Here is a 20,881-nt window from a genome sequence, read left to right on the forward strand (position 1 = left end):
GGTTAAGCATCTGACTCTTGATTTCTGCTGAGGTCATGATTTCAGGGTTGTGAGATCAAGCCGCACATCAGGCTCTGGGCTCAGTGGGGAGTCTGCTTGAGATTCTCTCTCTTGCCCTCTGCCCCTCCCCTGCTCTCTCTCTCTCTCTCTCTCTCTCTCTCTCAAATAAGTAAATCTAAAAACAAACAAACAAAAACAAAGATAGTTTTAAGTAGAACTAACTCAAGGACAGAGCAACTGCAGTGATTATGGAGGCTCTGTATCCCAACAGTGGTTGAAGCTGGAAGGGCCCAACAAATTACAGAAAAACAAGAAGCCCCTCCTTATTTGGAATTCAAAGTGAATCAAACAAAAAACAAAACTTAATTCCCTCTCCCACATTCTTCTGCCTCACTTGATGGCAGGATGCTCTTTTACTGCTTTCTGTCTGCTTTCCCTTCAGGGTATTCTTATGTTCATTTAATCCAGATCCTATTTTTTCCAAATTCCAAAGGGGGTGGAGGGCACAGCTATGTAACTTTCCCAGACTTCGACCCCTTTCACCCTTAACCCAGCCACCCGTTGTAGGAGCCATCAATGTCAACAGCATAAGGACGGGCATCACCATCCTACCATCCTTATATCCATCAAAATATCTAGTCTCACTGATTAATAGAACTTGAGAGCCAGCTAACATCTGAGTGGTACTATATTCAAAAATCTCATTTGAGGTGTTTTTTTTTTTTTTTTAAGATTTTATGTATTCATTTGAGGGGGGGGAGAGAGAGAATGTGCACAAGTAGAGGGAAAGACAGGCAGAAGAAGCAGCAGACCCCCTGCTGAGTGGGGAGCCCCCTCAGGGCTCAATCCCAGGACCCTCAGATCATGACCTGAGCCAAAGGCAGACGCTCAACTGACTGAGCCACCCAGACACCCCCAATGATCTTATTTTAATTGGTTTTTGATTGTAAAAATAAGTATGTAGTGAAAAATATATAAAATATAAACCAAACTTAACAGAACCTTTCCTTCTACATACTTCCAGCTCCTACCCCCATTCTCTTGCCTGCCCCCATCCACAGCTACAATCATTATTAAGTTTGATCTATGCCCTTTTTAATGCCTTAGCTTATTGCCTATAAAATAGGGATAATAATAGTGCCTACCTCACAGGATTGTCTTGAGGATTAATTAACTTAATACACGTAAATTAAGACAGCATCTGGAACTTACTAAAGACTCAAATGATGTAAGATGCTGTCAGATTTTAACAAATCCCATACTGATGAACATTTAGGTTTTCACAATTTTTCATTATATCCAATGCTGTGATAAACAAACTGGCTTGCTTTTTTCAATTATATAAATTCTTATAAGTGAAAAATGCTGATTCAAACACATACTTATGCAAAATGTTGTCAGATGTGGTCAAACCACACACCAAAAATATTCAGCCAGTCCCCTCCAACTGATAGTATGTGAGAGCATTTTCTTATTGTCTTCCACATCAAGTATCTTCAACACTAGATATTAGTCTTTGCCAATCTAATAGGTTAAAGATGATCAATGTTTTACCTTCCATCGGAAGTTATACATCTTTTTTGTGTTTCTCTCATGATTTGCTTGGCTGTTTATATTTATAGGGAAGGTCAAGAATGCTTTCTCCTGTGTCAACAGGAAAGGAACCACTTCTTGCCTTACGCCCTGTTCTAATTCAGAATGTTCTAAAATGAACAGACCTTTTCTTCCCTCCAATCCCAGCAGCATATCACTGTTAAGCTAAGTTTTCTCCTATTGCATAGATTAATTACTTAATCAAGATCCATCTGCTGGGGCAGCCCAGATGGCTCAGCGGTTTAGCACCACCTTCAGCCCCGGGCCTGATCCTGGAGACCCAGGATTGAGTCCCACATCAGGCTCCCTGCATGGAGCCTGCTTCTCCCTCTGCCTGTCTCTGCCTCTCTCTCTCTCTCTGTGTCTATCATGAATAAATAAATAAAATCTTAAAAAAAAAAAATCCATCTGCTGTCATTGCTTATACATAAGCCAAACTCCCCTCTTTCATTAAAAGATGTCTCTTTCTTGTCCATTCATATTTATAAATAAAATTGGCAACTGATGAGAGCTCCATTAGTATTTGGGTAGGTCATTCTTTCATGTCCCCATGAAAATCTCCTGTCTGTTCTTCTCATTAAGAGAAGTTGACAGGTCCATTAAGTGATTTTGCTTTCAAGTTGAGATTTCTTTTTTTCCCCAAGTCTCTTTTATTTTATAAATAAAAAAACTGAGGTCCAAAGAGGTTAAGCACATAGGACCCAGGGGTCTATTATCTCCTAACATCAGGTTTTGCTACCAAACACTGAAACACCCCCTTCCTGAGGCTATAGTCCTCAAATGTTTCCACTGCTAATTCCCTACCTACCTTCAGGAACTTCAAAGTTAGCAGTCAGAACTGGTGATTGCAGCTTCCAAGCCATAGTTTCTCTCCAACTCTTACGCTCCAGCTTTTCTGGTGGGGGAACTGAGCGGGGGATAGGGGTAGTCTTCACCTCAGCCTCCTTCATCCTGCACACCATACCTGGCCTTTGCCTGAAACTTCTCCACATCTTAAGTTTCTCTCCACAACCACATGTTCCATGCCCCTAGCTCACTCAGGCATACATGATACATGTCTGTGGATCCTTTGGTCCCTCTATTCTGTTTATTCACTCCTTTCTTTCTTTGCCTGCCATCCAGCTCATGTTCCATATCCCATCATCTGTGTCCCCAGTCACTCCTGCCAAGTTCCTGAACCTCCTCAGTCCATCTGCACTTGGGTTGTATCCACCTGGAAACAATCTAAGCCTACAGGAATGCAACAGTGCACCTTCTTCATACCCCAGACAGGTGGGTACTGCTCGAGAAAATCCCCCAAGTAAGCAGATGGCTCCACCGTGAGCCTAGCAACCAACAGCTTGCTAATGCCAACGATCCTACTATCTTTCTCTAGCCAAACTGCCATGTGATTCTTTACAACAATCATTTCAAACCTGCGTTCTCTACAAATCTTCACTCCCCAGGCAGTTGGCCTTGCCAGATAGAATGTAGAATTTTCATGTCAGCTGTGCTAAATTAGTGGCTCTCAATTCTACTCTGTGGTTTCCTAGACAATCCATACAGTTCCTTAGAAGGGAAGGCCGTATGGATTAAACAAGATTCTCGCCTATCCCATCCCTTAAATGAGAATAATTTCAGTGTACCTATTTTACTTAGTGATTTTTCTGAATAAATGTTTCTGCTAAAAGGAGTTTGAAAACATTTACTAGATATTACATATCCCACCCACGTCGGGGTTGGTTTAGAGAACATCAATATGCAAAGCAAACAAAAGGAGAGCTTTTCTGGTGGAAGTGGAGACATACTACTGCTCAGTCTCCCCATAATTCTCTACCTCGACCCTACTTAGGAACTATCAGGCTCTGAAGAACACATTTAAAAAACCACTGCTCTAGGCAAAATAGGCACCTAGACTTGTCCCCTGAACTTTCTGCCTTTGAGTCATAGTTCATACTTTCCCTTTAGCTTGAGATGTCAACAAATGAAAATTCCAGGAGAATTCCATAAGACTTCGTTCCAAGTCAGTGCTTTGAAGAGTATAGAGTATACAGTAAGTACTCAATAAATACATGTTGAATGAATACTGTTCCTCCTAAACTCCTGCCAATGTCATTCTTCAGTGTGAATGTAAACAGCACCTTCTTCAAAAACTCTTCTACAATCCTGCTACATAGAATTAGATTTTGTGTTCTACAAATGTTGGGCATTGGGCCAGGCATAGAGATACAAAATTTAAGACAGAGTCCCTTTCCTCAAAGGCTCTCAGTCTGGAACCTTTATGCCTGTATTAATAGTCCTTATATTAATCTACTTTATATTCATTTATTTATTCATTCAACAGTCATGTGAATATGTATCACCTGACAAACACAGAACCTATATCTCCTATTCTCCTATTTATCCTCTAACTCAGCCACAAAGGTGAGATTTCACAATTCTGGAACTGCATTTAAAATAGCCATAGACAAATTCTTTAAAAACATTTTCTAAGATGAGTGTTAGGAGCCAAAATTATGTTTCCTAATACTACTTATTCCTAATACTACTATTAATTGCATAACTGAATTCCTGTATAAATTGATTCATGCTTTTAAAAGTTTTAAGATTTCCCAGTTATACAAATAAGTGGTAATACTGTATAATGAAATACAGTTGACCTTTGAATAACATAGGTTTATAAAACATGGGTCTACTAATACATGAATTTTTTTCAATAAATACAGTACAACACTGCATTTTCTCTTATTAAGTTTGTTTATTTGAGAGAGAGAGAGAGCATGCACCAGTTCCCACATGTGGGGTTGGGGAGGGAGGGGCAGAGGAAGAGGAAGAAGAGAATCCCAAGCAGATTCCCTGCTGATCCCAGAGCCCACAGGGCTCAATCTCGCAATGCTGAGATCATGACCTAAGTTAAAATCAAGAGTCAGATGCTCAACCAACTGAGCCACTCGGGCACCCCCTTATGATTTTCTTAATAACACTTTCTTTTTTTTTCTAAGATTTTATTTATTCATGAAAGACACAAAGAGAGAGGCAGAGACACAGGCAGAGGGAGAAGCAGGCCTCCTGTGGGGAGCCCAATGCAGAGCTTGATCCCAGGACCCTGGGATCACACCCTGAGCTGCAGGCAGACATTCAGCCACTGAGCCACCCAGGTGCCCCAATAAACATTTTCTTTTCTCTAGCTTACATTATTATAGTAACAGTACATAATACATATTACATGCAAAATATGTGTTAACTGTTTATGTTATCAGGAAGGCTTCTGGTCAACAGTACGCTATATTAGTAGTTAAGTTTTGGGGGAGTCAAAAGTTACACATGGATTTTCAACTGAGCAAGGGGTCAGCCCCCCTAACCCTGGCATTGTTCAAGGATCTGATGGTACTGATAAAAGTACTTTAAAATGGGGTGCCTGAGTGGTGCAATTGGTTATGTGTTGGACTCTTGGTTTTGGCTCAGGTCATGGTCTCGGGTTGTGAGATCAAGCCTTGCATTGGGCTCATGCTAAGCAGAGTCTGCTTCAGACTCTCTCTCCCTCTGACTCTGCTCCTTTCACGTATGTGCTTTTTCTCTCTCTCTCTCTCTCTCTTTAAAATAAATAATCTTTAAAAGAAAAAGAACCTTAAAATGTAAAATGTGCCTACCCACTGATCCACTAATCCTACTTTTAAGATTCACTCCTAAACACAAACACACATGCACATACAAAGATGTGTACATATCTCTTGCCCTAGAGGTTAGTGGAATGAGAATACCAGGAAGTAGAAAGAGAAATTGGCAAATAAGTATGTGTAGTATGATTCTATTTTGTTGTTTAAGAAGGAGATAAAGTATATAATTACATAAATAAAAGCAAAGCAGTAGGACCTACCCAAACTATTAACACTGGTTATTCCACAGTATAAAACTGGATGAAGAGAAAGCTACCTTCCAATGTTCCTCTATGTTCACTGATATTAGGGCAGGTATCATTTTGTATTTAAAATATGAAAAGTTTATTCTTTTAAATGTATAAAAAGAGCTTTTGCTGTATTTTAGTTTTAATACAGGCATTCCCCAAATTCTAAGCATTTAACATACCATCATCCTGCAAAACATACCACGGCCATACCAAGAAAAAAAAAGGAAGAAGGGTAGAGGTGGTGCATTAGTGACTTCTCTTCTCACAGAAAGGTTTCATACTGTACAGGGTGGGGAAAGAAGGAGGGGCGGATCCCTGGGTGGCTCAGGGGTTTAGCGCCTGCCTTTGGCCCAGGATGTGGTCCTGGAGCCCCGGAATCAAGTCCCACATCGGGCTTCCTGCATGGGGCCTGCTTCTCCCTCTGCCTGTGTCTGACTCTCTCTCTGTGTCTCTCATGAATAAACAAATAAAATCTTTAAAAAAGAAAAAAAAGGGAGAGGGGAATACTAAGGAGAAAGGATGTAAACAGATAAAACAATGTTAATTTAAAAAATAATAAAACAATGTTAATTAAAAAAATAATAAAACAATGTTAATTAAAAAAATAATAAAACAATGTGAAAATTGAAATTATTGACAAGAATTCCAAGCTTCCTTAAAAAAAAAAAAAAAGTCAAAACCCATAATGCATTAAGACACCATCGGTTTCCAATAACGTGTTTTTGCCCCTCCCCTTTAGACAGCATTGTGGTTGCAAGTCAAATTCCATATATTTAATCCTCTTTAGGAAATATACTTATATCAGTAACACAAACAAACATTCTAAAAGCCTGAAGTCACTAGTTAGAGCACCCTAGGATAAGTACTACTTCATCTGCTTTCAAAACCTGTGTGGTAAGCCATTCCCGGACTATACTGGATATGTTAGCTGTCTTATGTCAGTCCTGAGAGGGAAGGGGATGGCCACTATGTTTCCTACCACCCTGATATCTGTACAACACTCTACAATTTCAAAGCTCTTTGATACACATGAATCAAATGTTCTAGCTCATTAAAAAGCATTCAAATAAAACACATACAGCTATCATTATAAACATATGCAACAATTTAATCTTTGAACAAAAAGATGGCAAACCACGAACTTGAAATGGATGCTTATGACCCATTATGAATGCTGGTTACAAATGCAGAACAGATAGCTAAATATTTTCATTAATTGAAAACTGCAGCTGAGAAACTGCCACAAATCCAAAAACTCACTGTTAACTTTCATAAATGAAAGCTGATTTCTTTGAGCAAACTCTCGGTGGACTTTGACTAATAATTAAGACATAATTCACCCACAACTTTTCGTTTGTACATCAATAACATACATGGGAAAATCTGGGCTATCATCCTTGACAAATCATTTCTCACAACACTTGGAAAATACAGTTTCACCTCATGCAATGATGATTTTGCAAAAAGGGTTAATATAACTGTATTACTAAAGTTCAAGATAGTTGAAGTTTTAAAACTGAAAAATCTACTTTAAAAAAATCTAACTAGGCACTCAAAATAACATATATGCCAACATGCCGAACACAAAAAATGAAAGATGTATTTCCATGTACTGTCAGAAACAGCAAAGATAAACAAATTTAATGCTCTCTACTCATCAGAGGTAATTTAGACAGATTGAATAAAACTTTTCCAGGAAAACACTCCATTTAAATGAAGCCGGTAAGGCATACTTTCAGATATTTAGGATAGACCAATATAGAGAAGGGATTGAAAAATAGGTCTGTTCACAACGAAACAAGATATCATAAAACAAGTAAAAATAAGAATTCGAGTGTAAGACTCAAATGAAATCAAGTGATAACCAGAAAAGGCCACATAAAGGACATCCATTTAAAACAGAGACCAAATTTCACAATGTGAGTGGGAATAGAAGCCAGAGTAGGACATCCTCTTGAAAAAATTTTAACCCTATACATAATAAAAATGTAAGGCTATAGTGATAACTGTGCACTTATTCTCACAACATAAAGAGTGAATTAAATGTTGCTTTTGTGGCAAAAATTCTTCCAATAAACTGGATGGTAGCCCAATTTAACATCATTTGATTTTTCACAGTGTAACCATAAAGGTTTTTTTTTTGTTTGGGAGGGTTTGTTATGCTTTTCTTCCCAAAAAAAGAAAGGCTACATCAAGCTTCCCAAATGCCTGTCTTAATATTTTAATCTTCAAATCATCTTTTTAAACGCCTCTAACTCAGGTCAACTTTGTTGGCCTTTCTCTTTACTTTTTAACTTGTCCATTGGATATGGTTAACATCCAGAAATCCTCTTGGAAGTTTATCACACAAAGACAGCAGAGACAGATGCACGGGCTAAGTGAAGAGGGGTTTTGGAAGAGACTACCTGTAGGAGTGGTACATTTTGTGAATATTTTGCTTTCCTATACAACCCTTCCTTCAACCTCATCCTGCAGGGACTTGGATAATGAATCCTCCCTGTACTTGCATTTTTATTACCTGTTTATATAAGAAGGGATATGCATCTTAGTCTGAATATCTTAGATTTTGTAAAATATATATTGGTCAGGCCCAGATTCTAAATGATTTTTTTAAATGCAATATAATACTGTACCAAGGTTGTAAGGGAGTTCCTTTTCATATAGAGCCTCTCCAAGTACTGTAGTCCCTCATCTTTCAGTAACTCCAATGGAAAATGGTGCAGATTCCTATAATTTAAGAACAAATTCTTGTGCTTTTCCAGCCTTGCCACAGAGATCGTCTTACAGAGTTCAGATGCCATGACTGAACATATCCCATCAGGCACACTGCAGCACTACATCTTGTCAAAATTGGTCCATTTCTAAAGAGAAAAAGAAATTGAATAATTAAGATACTGTTCATCAGCATTGCCCAATAAACCACTTAGCACACATGACTATTTGCAGACACCAAAAAAAGAATTACACATTCAATCTCTGTATTTGTTTCTTTCCTAACAACTACATTTATCACATATATATAGGAGATTAAAATGAGCAACTATTGGGAATCCCTGGGTGGCTCAGCGGTTTGGCGCCTGCCCTCAGCCCAGGGCGTGATCCTGGAGTCCCGGGATCGAACATCCGGCTCCCACATCCGGCTCCCTGCGTGGAGCCTGCTTCTCCCTCGGCCTGTGTCTCTGCCTCTCTCTCTGTGTGTGTGTCTCTCATGAATAAATAAATAAATCTAAAAAAAAAAAAAAAGCTACTTTTTATTAAAAATGCCCTATTTAAGCTTACTTAGCACTTAGCAGCAACAGTCCCAAATGAAAAAAAAAAAAAAAAGTTCTTCAACTTCAAACAGGAATGTCTAACAGAAAGAAACCAGTTTCATAACCTGCAACCAAAGACAGCTGAAAAATCAGATACAGCAAACCCATTTCCTTCTTGAACTACCCCATTTTATGTTCAGCTTAAGGTATTTCAAAAATATTGATAAATACATACAAAATAGATCACTGACAGCTTCGTTTTGTTTCTTACTATCTTTAGAATATTGTCCTATATTCTAATTTTTTTATCTCTTTATTTTCTTTCTTCTTAGCTTTGAGGATTATCAGAAGTAATAAAGATCATGTCCAGGACGATATGGTTTTATTATTTCAATGAAAGAAGAAATACTGTGCTAGGAAATAAGAACCTTGTGTTATTTTATTACTATCTTTCCAAGCCTCAGTTGCCTAACATAAAAAATGGAGACAGCAATTTATTGGTACAGGCCAGAACCCAGAACAGATTAAATTCCCTCTACCTCTGAAAGTGACAGGGCAGGAAGAGAAATAACATTTGCCATCTTATCAACAAGGAACAGAGCAAAACCAAATTTCATTCACAATCACTTAACATAAGAAGAAACAAACTCAGAGCTTCAGTAATTTGTCCAAGGTCAAACAGCTCATAAAGGATAAAAGCAAATATTTTTTTCCCCACCTTGGGGTAGAGATGAGGCTGTTCCATGTATTTTAAAACCTGGGTTTTCTACATACACAGACTCACAGGTCTCTATATAATACTAAGGAAATGTGAAAACACTAAAAAGTTGAGCTTTGTTCAAAGATTCTACATTTTCCTGGGCATCCTTTCTCAAACTCCCCAATAGAAAGTATCTTTCAAAGAAATTTTTTTTAAGAAAAACTATCTTCCCCTGGGAATTAACACTAAGTTAGTGCAAAACATAGTAATATAAGCTTTCGAAAGCAGTTTTGTAACTTTCTTGGTTATTTTCCATTATTCCAAATTCCAACTCCTAGCTAATAAAAAGGCACTTGCCATTTTATTTAAAAGGACAGACAACATGGAATAGTCAATAATATCCCCAATGCAACATGAGAATTCAAAACTTTCCCATACTGATCCTACTTACACACCTAATTTATAAGACATATGTGACTTTGAACAACATACTCAATCTTTCTATATTTTCATTCTCTCATGTCTAGAACAAGGAGAACTAAACTAGAAATAATACCCATGATACTGCATGGGAAGAGGTTTCCTGGGTTATTATTCACTGAAGTAGTGAATTGGAAGCAGGTTAGATGTCTCACCAGTGCCTTCAATTTAATACATTTTGATTTTCATCACCAATCTGAATTTTCCCTAGTGTTTCTCATCTCAATTAACAGCACACACCTCTATCCACCTAGCTGTGTAAGCCAGAAATCTGGAAGTCATGAAGGATTCCATCCTGTCCTTCACCTGCCCTGTCCAATTTAGCTTAACACCGGTGGTTTCCATCTCCAAAATACATCTCAAATCCATCCACATCTCTCTACCGTCCAAAACCAAAAGCCACTGTCATCTCCTGCCTGGCCATCTGTACTACTGGTCTCCCTGCGTCCACTCTGGTCACTTTCTAATACATTAATCATTTTAGCAGTGAGCCTTTAAAATGTAAATCCCATTGTCTCTGTCTCCTGGGTAAACTCACTCCCCAGCGCACACATATCAACTAAATACAGCCTTCAAAAGCTTTTTTAGAAAATCAGACTCTTATCAGGCACCAAGGGCTCCTCACAATCTAGCCCCATTTGCTTCTCCAGCCTTATCTGGCAGCACCCTCCCTGGCTTCTCACCAAGCTCCTGGGCTTTTCTAGTTCTTTCTGTCTAGTCTCTTTCAAGATCCAAACTTCACACCACTTGCTACTCTCCACTTACCTTGAAAGCACTGTCCCATCAGCCTTCAAGTTTCAAAGTAAAAATCACTTCCCTATCCAAAACTATTCTCCTGTTATTCTCTCAGAGAAGCCCCCCCCCCCTTTTATATATGACTCCTTGCAGTCTGTAATCTAAATATTTATTGGTGTACCTGTCTATGATCAATGTAGCCAAGGGACTGCAAGCTCCTGAGGGCAGAGATCTTGTTTTCCTCACTCTTGCACGCCTGTCCATGCACAGTATCTAGCACAAGGCAGGCCCTCAAACAGCTGATGAGAGGATGAAAGTAGGACAGGTAAGACGCAAGGTAGATTTTTTTCACTCTGTAATCTATGGTCATCTTGTAGATACTATATCCCAAGAGCTTGCTATGTGCCATAAAGATTCCTAATCCGTGAGACTCTGCACTGCAAAAGACATTATTTAGCCTGTTATATAGATTAAAAACAGAAATTTTTCTCAGAGGGTAACTTGCCAGAATTCTAACCCAGGTGGGCCAAAGCCTGTGCCCTCCCTGCCTTACAATATAGCCATTCAGGCGCTTCGAGGGGCCTGTGTTTCTTCCCTCTCATCACCGAAGTGGTAGGCAAAGCTTACACAAATGTAAGACTACACAGTAAAACTATATCCAAAATCCACCCTCACTGATGGAAGATCCAGTAAGAGAACTCGGTGAAACTAACTGCTTTCCTTCTGAATCCTGACGGCTGGGAATGGGCTCCTTTAAAACATCACTACGCCTCGTTAAAATGCATCTGGCTACAAAGGCAGCTTGGGAGATAAAATCTGCACAAACGAAATCCGAAAGCTGCCAATAATAAACAATGCTAATGGTTTTTCAAAACGCATTCGCTGGCAATATACAGCCTTTGCCAGTATTGGTCATTTTCTTACACAAATTCCCTTGGCTACCTCTTACCTACAGTTAAAGATAAATGGTATACTTCACAATATTAACTGAATAGATACAACTGCACCGCCACAAGTTTTCTACGTAAACACCAATCCACTTTATTGTTTAAAACAAATCAACGAACCCTCCCACCTTAGGAAAATGCCACACACTTTGAGCAGGTGTGTGTAAAAGGAAAGGAGACCCTCGGACTGACTTCCGTATTTAATGCAGAATACTCACTCCAATTGCCTAATACTGGAGATCAGAGAATGCAAAACTGTATATTAAAAGCATCTGTAAAAGGCTGTTTTCTCAGTAGTCTCAGGCAGAACACCTGCCGCTTTGCCCGAGTGAACCAAACACTAAGGTCGTTACGGTTTGGAAGCAGGGAGCCCAGCGGCAGGGATTTCACAGACCGGGTGTCGGGGTTCCCCGGCCGCCGCGGGCGGGGAGGGCCCTGCAACTATGGCGACCCGAGGCCGGGACCGGCCCCCGCTCGGGCCGGGGGACCACTCGCCGCTGCCCCGACGCTTCTGCCGGACCCGGCGTGCTGGCCGGGCGCCGGGCCAGGGGGCCCTGAGCCACGCGAGCCACCGACGCGACAGGCGGCCGCACTCACCTCGGCGCCGGCAGAGCCAGCGCTCCGGGGGCAGGCGGCGCTGGCCTGCGAGCCGAGGGTCTGCGGGCGGAGCGGGGCGGGGAGCCGGAGGGGGCGGGGCAAGGCGCGGCCGGCCAGGGGCGGGGCAGGGCGGGGCGGAACCCGCACGGTGGAGAGCGGGGGGAAGCGGGAGGCGTGGGGAGGAAGACGGAACATCGCGATAATTCGCCTCTGTTCTCGCGGGTTCAAAACTCCCTGGACGAGAGGTTCGTTTTCCAAGCGATGTGCCTATTGGCCGAGAGCGCGGCTTCCTCCAGACCTGCCCCGCCCGCCGCTCAGCATTGACTTCCGGCTCCGGCTGGGGTCTTGCTCCATCGATCCCAGTACTTTGCTTTGCTTTTTGGAGGGTCCCACTTCGATGGCTCCAACATCAGGAGTTGCTGATACCGGATCTGTTCTTTCATTCATACATTCATTCAGGCACTCCCGCTTGCATTCATTGTACACAACAATAATCACACCCGAGCGCTTGTTGTGTGCCAGGCAGCGTTCTAAGAGCTGTGCATAATCTCCCCAAACCCTGAAAGCAATCTCATGACACAGGTACTATTATTATGCTCGTTTAACGAATGAAAAACTGAGGTCCGGTGGGTTCCTGTAATATGGTCAAGGTTGGTTATCAAGCGGTGAGCCTCAGCGTGGGGTTTGAGGGCTCACTGTGCGCGCTGGCAGGTTCGCTCCAAAAAGGAGGCGGCTGATCTAGTCTCTGCTCTGGAGATCCCTGAGGTCTATTGTGAGAAAAGACCGCTGCAAAGGACCTTCAGAGCTTAGTGAGTTAAATACTACGGCAATTCCTTGCGTGGCCGAGTAGGCGGTCGATAACTTTCTTCAAGATGAAAATATTTATTCCTATATCAGCGGAAGGACGCATCAAAGGAAGAGAACTTTATGATGGTAAAAAGAATTCCAAATATTGTTAGGGAACATTTTAAAAATAATTTTATTTTTTTAAAAAATATTTTGTTGGGCAGCCCCGGTGGCTCAGCGGTTTAGCGCCGCCTACAGCCCAGGGCGTGATCCTGGAGACCCAGGATCTAATCCCACATCAGGCTCCCTGCATGGAGCCTGCTTCTCCCTCTGCCTGTGTCTCTGCCTCTCTCTCTCTCTCTCTCTCTCTCTCTCTCCTCTCTGTGTATTCTCATGAATAAATAAATGAAATCTTTTAAAAAATTGTTAACAATGTCAACTTTCTGAAGCGAACAGTTTTAAAGCTTCCTCTTGTGAAACTTGCTGTCATTTATTGTTCTTTGAAAAGCTTGCTGTTGACTTCTTAGCCATTCATTGACAAGCAACCTTGATTCTATAACTAGTTTGCGTTGGTTTATTAGAGATGAATAATCTGAAAAGCAGATTCATACTAAATAACGCCTGTCCAAAACAAGTTTCGAGTTATAATAAAATACTGATTACTTATATATTAAACTGGTCTTCAGAAGTTACTGAAGTATATGGCAAGGTGAATGTCATGTAGTTCTAAGAACTTTGATACACATTTTTTAAAAAGATTTTATATACTTATTCATGAGAGACACACAGAGAGGAAGCAGAGACATGCAGAGGAAGAACCAGGCTTCCTGCAGGGAGCCGTATGGGGGACTCCATCTCAGGACCCAGATCAGGACCTGAACTGAAGGCAGACGCTCAACCGCTGGCCACTCAGGCGTCCCCACTTTTCTAAATACCTAAGAATTTGTAGTACTTAAGAACTTTTTTTGCTAAATTTATAATGAGGAAGCCTACAGCTTGTATAACAACAAAAATAAGGTATTAAGGATCAATCCAAATAATACGACTTACTCCTAATATTGGAAAGTGACCCCCAAAATGATTAAAAACAGAACGACAAATTTTTAAAGGGATCGATGTTAGCCACTTAGCTTTCATCTCTTAAAAAAAAAAAAAAGGAAACATTTTAATGAATTAACTTTACATCCAATGTTTGATCGCAAAAAAATGAATCATCTTAGCATTAACTTCTACACCTCTGAAATTTCAGGACACAAAAATAACCAAATGATTCTGTGTGTCAGAATGTCCATTGAAAGGTGTGTTGATTTTCACATCTTGCCTAATTCAAAACACTAAAAAATCCTTAAGCTACCTATTTTGCAATCTTTAGCAAACTAGCATCAACAGGCAGCGCGGTATCACTTTAAAAAAATTCCAAGAAAAAGACAACCCCTTTGTAAAATTCCCACCTCTGGCTCCCCAGGATTGGGTCGCAAACTTCGACAAAATACTGTTCTCCACTCCCTATTGGTGCATGCTCTATCATTCATTCTTCGGCTGGAGTTTTGTGAGGTTGCTTTATGGGAAAACGCAACTATGATTTAGTCTGGAACTTCCTTGCTTTTGACTTTTTCATGGTTATTAATTTGTACAAAGAATCCCAAACTGATACAGCGGGAACCAAACTGGCAAATCAAGCTGCGGAGACAACTGTGTAATTCGCTGGAAAAAAAGGAGGACCTCTTCTGCGTGCGGGGTAAATTGACAAAGGGTTTTAGGACACAGAGATTTGAGAGTAAAGAAACTTTTCCGGTTTTTCGATAGTATTAAAGGAATAAGCGTCAAAGGAGAACCAGATAAAATCAGGCACAATCTAAGAGTGACCGGAAGAGCAGTTTTCAGAAAGTGTTTTTAGGGTGAGATTGGAAGAATGTTATTTCCAAATAATCAGTGGATTTTTGAATGGTAAAGGGAACAAGGTAGTAAGATTAATTACAGATTATTATATAGATTATATACCTAAAAAGCTGTGGTTTGTTGTTGCTTTAATACAGATTTAGAGGGACACTTTTTACTATTGTAATTTTTAAGTGAGATGGGTATTTTTGTATGTTATATACTGCATATAATAGACAATCTATGAAAAGATATAAGAAAAAATTAGAGTCAGCTTTGGATCCAAATTTTGTGTGTATTTGTAGATTAGGAAATTCAGAGACAAATCTGTTAAGGACCAAGGAAAATATAATATTGTTACATGAAGCAGAATCAGTAGGTAATTAACATAAGGATAAATTCTCAAAAAAGAAATCCAACGTTTATATTTTCAGAATGACATTTTCAGTAAAACTAAAATACGAGGGACACCTAGGTGGCTCAGTGGTTGGGTGCCTGCCCCTACAGGGATCAGGCTCCCTGTGAGGCACCTTCCTCTAAATAAGTAAATAAATAAATCTTTAAAAAACACTAAAATATGAAAGTTCAGGAAAATATTGATAAACAAGAATAACTTACATTTGAAATAGCAACATAATCCTTTTTGTAGGATTCAACTCAATATAAAACTCCAAAATACAGCATCTTAAAGATTCTTCATGTGTTCATTTAATGAATATAGCTAGTGGCACATCTATATCTCTACAGGGCACAATTTATAGTGGGTATGCAATGACTATCTTTTAAATGGTTTCTGTTATATCGGGATTTTTTTTTTAAAGATTTTATTTATTTATTCATGAGAGACACAGAGAGAGGCAGAGACACAGGCAGAGGGAGAAGCAGTCTCCATGCCGGGAGCCCGATGTGGGACTTGATCCAGGGACTCCAAGATCTCGCCTGGGGCCAAAGGCAGGAACCAGACCACTGAGCCACCCAGGGATCCCCTATATGGAGATTTAAAATAATAAGGTTAAGTCCCTCAAGAAGCTTATACTCTAGCTGGGAAAATGAGGCTCAAAACATTTAAATAAAAACTTCTGGACAGTTCTTGATGCGTAGATGCCGATTGTAGACTGCAGGTGCTTCAAGAGCATAGGTTATTGTGAGCTGAAATACTCGGGGAGCTTCACAACTGGCTTACGACCTAATTCAGTCCTGAGCAATGGGCAAAATTTCAGTAAATAAAAAAGAAGGGAAGTAGCATCCCAGGTAGTGGATGAGTTGTTAGCACATATGTGTGAGCATAAAGAATAATCGACTCATGGTTCATTTGGGGACTTCTTGGGCTTTGAAAATAAAAAGGAAGAACGTCAGAAGTTGCATGAAGAGTCAAAATTGTCAGAATTAAGGTGTTTGGTCCTGGGTTTTCAGCAGGAGTAAGACCTAAGGAAAGTAGTAATGGGAAAAGATTAAGCTGATAGAGCAATTTAAGATGGTTCCAAGAACAGACTGGAAATTAAAGGATTAAATACTTTAGATAATGGAGTACAGATTGGTAGCAGCCTTATAAGAGATTTTATCGAAGTAACTTTACTTTCTGGTGGCAGACTAATGAATCTTAATGCATTCCTTTATATTCTTCTAAAGCATTGAGCTTTTTTTTTTTTAATTTTTATTTATTTATGATAGTCACACAGAGAGAGAAAGAGGCAGAGATACAGGCAGAGGGAGAAGCAGGCTCCATGCACCGGGAGCCCGATGTGGGATTCCATCCCGGGTCTCCAGGATTGCGCCCTGGGCCAAAGGCAGGCGCCAAACCGCTGCGCCACCCAGGGATCCCTGAGCTTATTTTTTTATTCAGAGGTATAAGTACAAATTTTACTAGGTGTAGTGGTAGTTGCGGTGCAATTAACACAGTAAACATGGTTGTTGTTCATATTGGATCAGTTCTTGCTCCTTTTGTCTCAGATTTATGTGTATTTCTTGGTTCTATTGAACTGAATAGAAGGAATTTCAACAACAACAACAACAAAAAAAAAGGCAGAAAAAAACCAACCTTATGATTGAAGAACACCATGGGCGGATGGGAGGTGTTCTTACTTGTACTGGAGGCTTTCACTTGACCTGTTTCTCTGAGTCAAGACTAAATTACATACACTCAGTGAGTTGCCCCCCGTTTACCAGATAGTTTCCTCAGTGTTGGGCAAACAAAGGTGAACCAAGAATTAACTCCCCCACCCTACTCCCACCCCTACAAAGCAAAGTGCTTCAGAGACCCTAAACAGGGTGTTTGTCTCCTGCCTCAAACCTGCTTCAGAGGATCCTAAGTTGTTGATCAGTGGTTCTTACTTAGGTAGACAGAGAAGGAAGAATCTCTGGTTGTGGAAAAGGACTTTGAGACAGTCACCTGCTGCAGATGACTGGTATGGTGGGCTGCAGTGCTCATCAAATCTCTCTTTACTCCCCTCTATGTGCTAGCCAGTTCAGGGAAGAAAATGAAATGTTAGCCTATGTGACCTATGTCACTTCTGGCCAATGATGGTGGAAAGTTCATCCCCAGTTTTCCAGTCTCTTGGTCTGCCTGCTAGGACTCCCATTACTTAAAGCTTGGATCTCTGAGTTACTGTGAATCATACATCCCCACTGTCCAAGCCCTATTCCCAAACCAAGTGAGTCAGTAGCATGAAGTGGTTAATATGTTCCCTCATTTTAGCCCATCCAATCCTGCCCACCTAAATTGTTAGCAGATTTTCTTCTGGGGACATCGGCACTTATTTAAGTTTTCTTTAGTTAAAAAAAAAAATTACCCTGATTAACAGTTTCAGATACCAAGTGTATGAGGTATTTGGAGAAAAATCACACCATGAAGATGGTTTAATTGTTCATCTAGTAAAGATTTATTGAGGCCCAATAGGTGCCAGGCACTAATATATTTGATCTACCTATTCATAGAACCATAATACTTTTTTATTTTATTTTTTATTTATTTATTTATTCATGATAGACACAGAGAGAGAGTGAGAGAGGCAGAGACACAGGCAGAGGGAGAAGCAGGCCCCATGCCAGGAGCCCGACGCGGGACCTATCCCAGGACCCCAGGATCGCGCCCTGGGCCAAAGGCAGGCGCCAAACCGCTGAGCCACCCAGGGATCCCCCCATAATACTTTTTTAAAGATTTTATTTATTTTGACAGAGAGAGCACAAGCAGGAGTGTGGCAGAGGGAGAAGCAGACTCCCTACTGAACTTGATCCCAGGACCCTGGCATCATGACCTGAGCCAAAGGTAGATGCTTAACCAAATGAGCTACCCAGCTGCCCCCATGGAAACATGATACTAATCTAGGATTGCTTTTTCAGATTTGGGAGCCTCTGCCACATTGTCTTTGGGAATTGGGGCTGCACTATCTTAGAAAAGTCTTGTAGGGGTGCTCAGTGGCTCAGTCGGTTAGGCATCTGTCTTCAGGTCAGGTCATGATTCCAGGGTCCTGGGATGGAGGCCCAGGGGTGGGGCAGACTCCCTGCTCAGCGGGGAGTCTTCTACACCTTCTCCCTATGCCCCTCCCCCCAGTTGTGTGCCCACCTGCGCTCTCTCTCTCTCTCTCTCTCAAATGAATAAATAATATCTTTAAGAAAAAAATAATAAAATAAAATTTTAAAAAAGAATAAAAAGAAAAGTCTTGTAATCATAGATATTTAAAAGCCAGAATTACATATAAATCTGCATTGTGGTTTCATAGCTATTTTTAATAGCTTTAGTGAGATGTTAATTATATACCATAAAATTCACTCATTTTAAGGATACAACTCAGTGGTTTTTTTTAAGAAAATTTACAGAGTTGTGCAAGTATTATCACATTCAAATTTTAGAAGATTTCTATCCTCCAAAGAAACTTTGTGCCCATTTGTAGGCATTTCCCACTTCTACCCTGATGCAAGCAATCACTAATAAACTTTGTTCCTATAGGTTTGCCTTTTCTGGACATTTAACATAAAGAGCATCATTAAGTATGTGGTCTTCATATCTGGCTTTCATAGAGCATGTTTTTGAAGTTTATCCATGTTGTAGCATGTATCAGTACTTCATTTTTATTGCCAAATAATATTCTGTCATAGGTACAGTACCACATTTTGTTGATCCATTCACCAGTTGATGGACATTTGGATTGCTTTTTTAGCTATTGTAAATAATGCTGCTATGAAGATGTGTACAAGTTTTTGTGTGAACAAGTGTTTTCAGTCTCAGGGATATATACTAAGCATGGAGCTCCTGATTTATGTGGTAATTCTATGTTTACCTTTGAGAGGAATTCCTCATTCTAACCTGAATGTACTATCTTACTTTCCACCTGTGGCATATGAAGGGTCTAATTTTGCTACATCCTTGCCAGTGCTTCTTATTGTCTGTATCTTTGATTATAGTTGTTCTGGTGGGTGTGAAGTGGTTCTCATTATAGTTTTGGTTTTCATTTTCCTAAGGACTAGTGATTTTAAACATTTCATGAGCTTATTGGTCATTCATATATCTTCTTTGGTAAATTGTCTTTTCAAATTTTTTGCCTATTTTTTTACTTAGGTTTTTGTCTTATTTTTGAATTGTGTTTGTTATATATTTTGGATTAACGTCCATTATCAAACATGTGATATATCTACAATTACTTGCAAATATATTCTCCTATTTTGTGAATTGTCTTTTAACTTTCATGATAGTGTCTTTGAAACAAAAGTTTTTAATTTTGATAAAGTCCAATTTATTTTTTTCTTTTTATCAATTGTGCCTTTGGTATTGTACATAAGAAATCTTTGTGTAACCCAAGATCATACATATCCCTTTGTTTCCTAACAGCTCTACAGTTTTAGCCCTTACTTTTAGGTCTTTGATCCAGTTGGAGTTCATTTTTGTATATGGTGTGAGGTAGGGGTCCAAATTTGTTATTTTGTATGTGCCTATCCAGTTGTTCCAGCACCATTTGTTAAAAGGACTATTCTTTTCCCATTTAATTACCTGGTACTCTTTTTTGTTTTAAAGATTTTATTTATTTATTCATAGAGACACAGAGAGAGAATGAGAGGCAGGGACACAGGCAGAGGGAGAAGCAGGCTCCATGCAGAGAGCTCGACATGGGACTCGATCCAGGGTCTCCAGGATCACGCCCCGGGCTGCAGGCGGCACTAAACCACTGCGCCACCGGGGCTGCCCCTAATTACCTGGTACTCTTGTCAAAAAATAATTGACTGTAGATGTAGCGGTTTATTTCTGGACTTTCAATTCTATTCCATTAACATATAGTGTCAGTCGTTAGGACAATATCACCCTGTGTTGATTACTGTCGCTTTGTAGTAAGTTTTTAAAATGGGAAGAATGGTCCTCTAACTTTGTTCTTTTTCAATATTGTTTTAGCTATCCTAGGTCTTTTACATTTCTATATAAATCTAAGGTCAAATTCTGCAAAAAAAAAAAAAAAAAGACAGCTGGGATTTTGATAGGTGTTATATAAAATCTATAGATCAATTTGGGGGTATTGCTATCTTAATAATATTAAGGCTTCTAATCCATGAGTATGGAATGTATCTCATTTACTTAGGTGTCCCTTGATTTCTTTCAGCAATGTTATATAATTTTCAGTGAAAAGTTTTGTACTTCTTTTAAGTGTAGTCCTGAGTATTTTATTCTTCTTGATCCTATTGTGCATGGAAATGTTTTCTTAATTTCATTTTCAGATTGATAGATATTCAGTTTTGGTTTATTTTGTGTCCTCTGACCTTGCTGAAATTGTTTAACAGTTTTAGTAGGATTTTTCTGTTGTTTTCATTTTGTTTTGGGGTGTGTGTGTGTGTGTGTGTGTGTGTGAAGATCATGTCAACTGAATTGTGTGTGTGTGTGAAGATCATGTCAACTAAAATTTTTTTTCTTCCTTTCTAATCTGCATACCTTTTACTTTTTTCTTGCTTTATTGCACTGGTTAGAATATCCATTAAGTCTTAAATACAAATGATGACAGCAAACATCCTTGCCTTGTTTCCAGTCTAAAAAGAGAAGCAGTCAAAC

General features: G+C 39.7%; 2 protein-coding genes across 9 annotated transcripts in view; one reads left to right on the top strand and one right to left on the bottom strand.

The window, feature by feature from the left end:
- LRRC28 (leucine rich repeat containing 28) overlaps nt 1-12,324 on the bottom strand; it is a 164,322-nt gene extending 151,998 nt beyond the window's left edge. For 3 of the 6 annotated variants that reach the window (XM_041752717.1, XM_041752716.1, XM_041752712.1), the window contains exons 1-2: nt 12,190-12,324; nt 8,113-8,340 (exon numbers count right to left, since the gene is read on the bottom strand). In XM_041752717.1, coding sequence (XP_041608651.1) covers nt 8,113-8,280 — 168 coding nt within the window. In that variant the 5' untranslated portion in view covers nt 8,281-8,340; nt 12,190-12,324. Of the gene's footprint in view, nt 1-8,112; nt 8,341-11,810; nt 12,166-12,189 lie in introns of those variants that run through there. The other 3 variants (XM_041752714.1, XM_041752715.1, XM_041752713.1) reach the window with 3 other exon arrangements.
- Nucleotides 12,325-12,555: 231 nt separating this feature from the next.
- TTC23 (tetratricopeptide repeat domain 23) overlaps nt 12,556-20,881 on the top strand; it is a 97,103-nt gene continuing 88,777 nt past the window's right edge. For 2 of the 3 annotated variants that reach the window (XM_041751694.1, XM_041751696.1), the window contains exon 1: nt 14,537-14,713. The gene's annotated coding sequence lies outside the window, so the exon portion shown is untranslated. Of the gene's footprint in view, nt 12,772-14,536; nt 14,714-20,881 lie in introns of those variants that run through there. The other variant, XM_041751695.1, reaches the window with a different exon arrangement.

Source organism: Vulpes lagopus, chromosome 4, assembly GCF_018345385.1.
Source record: "Vulpes lagopus strain Blue_001 chromosome 4, ASM1834538v1, whole genome shotgun sequence".
Lineage (NCBI taxonomy): Eukaryota > Metazoa > Chordata > Mammalia > Carnivora > Canidae > Vulpes > Vulpes lagopus.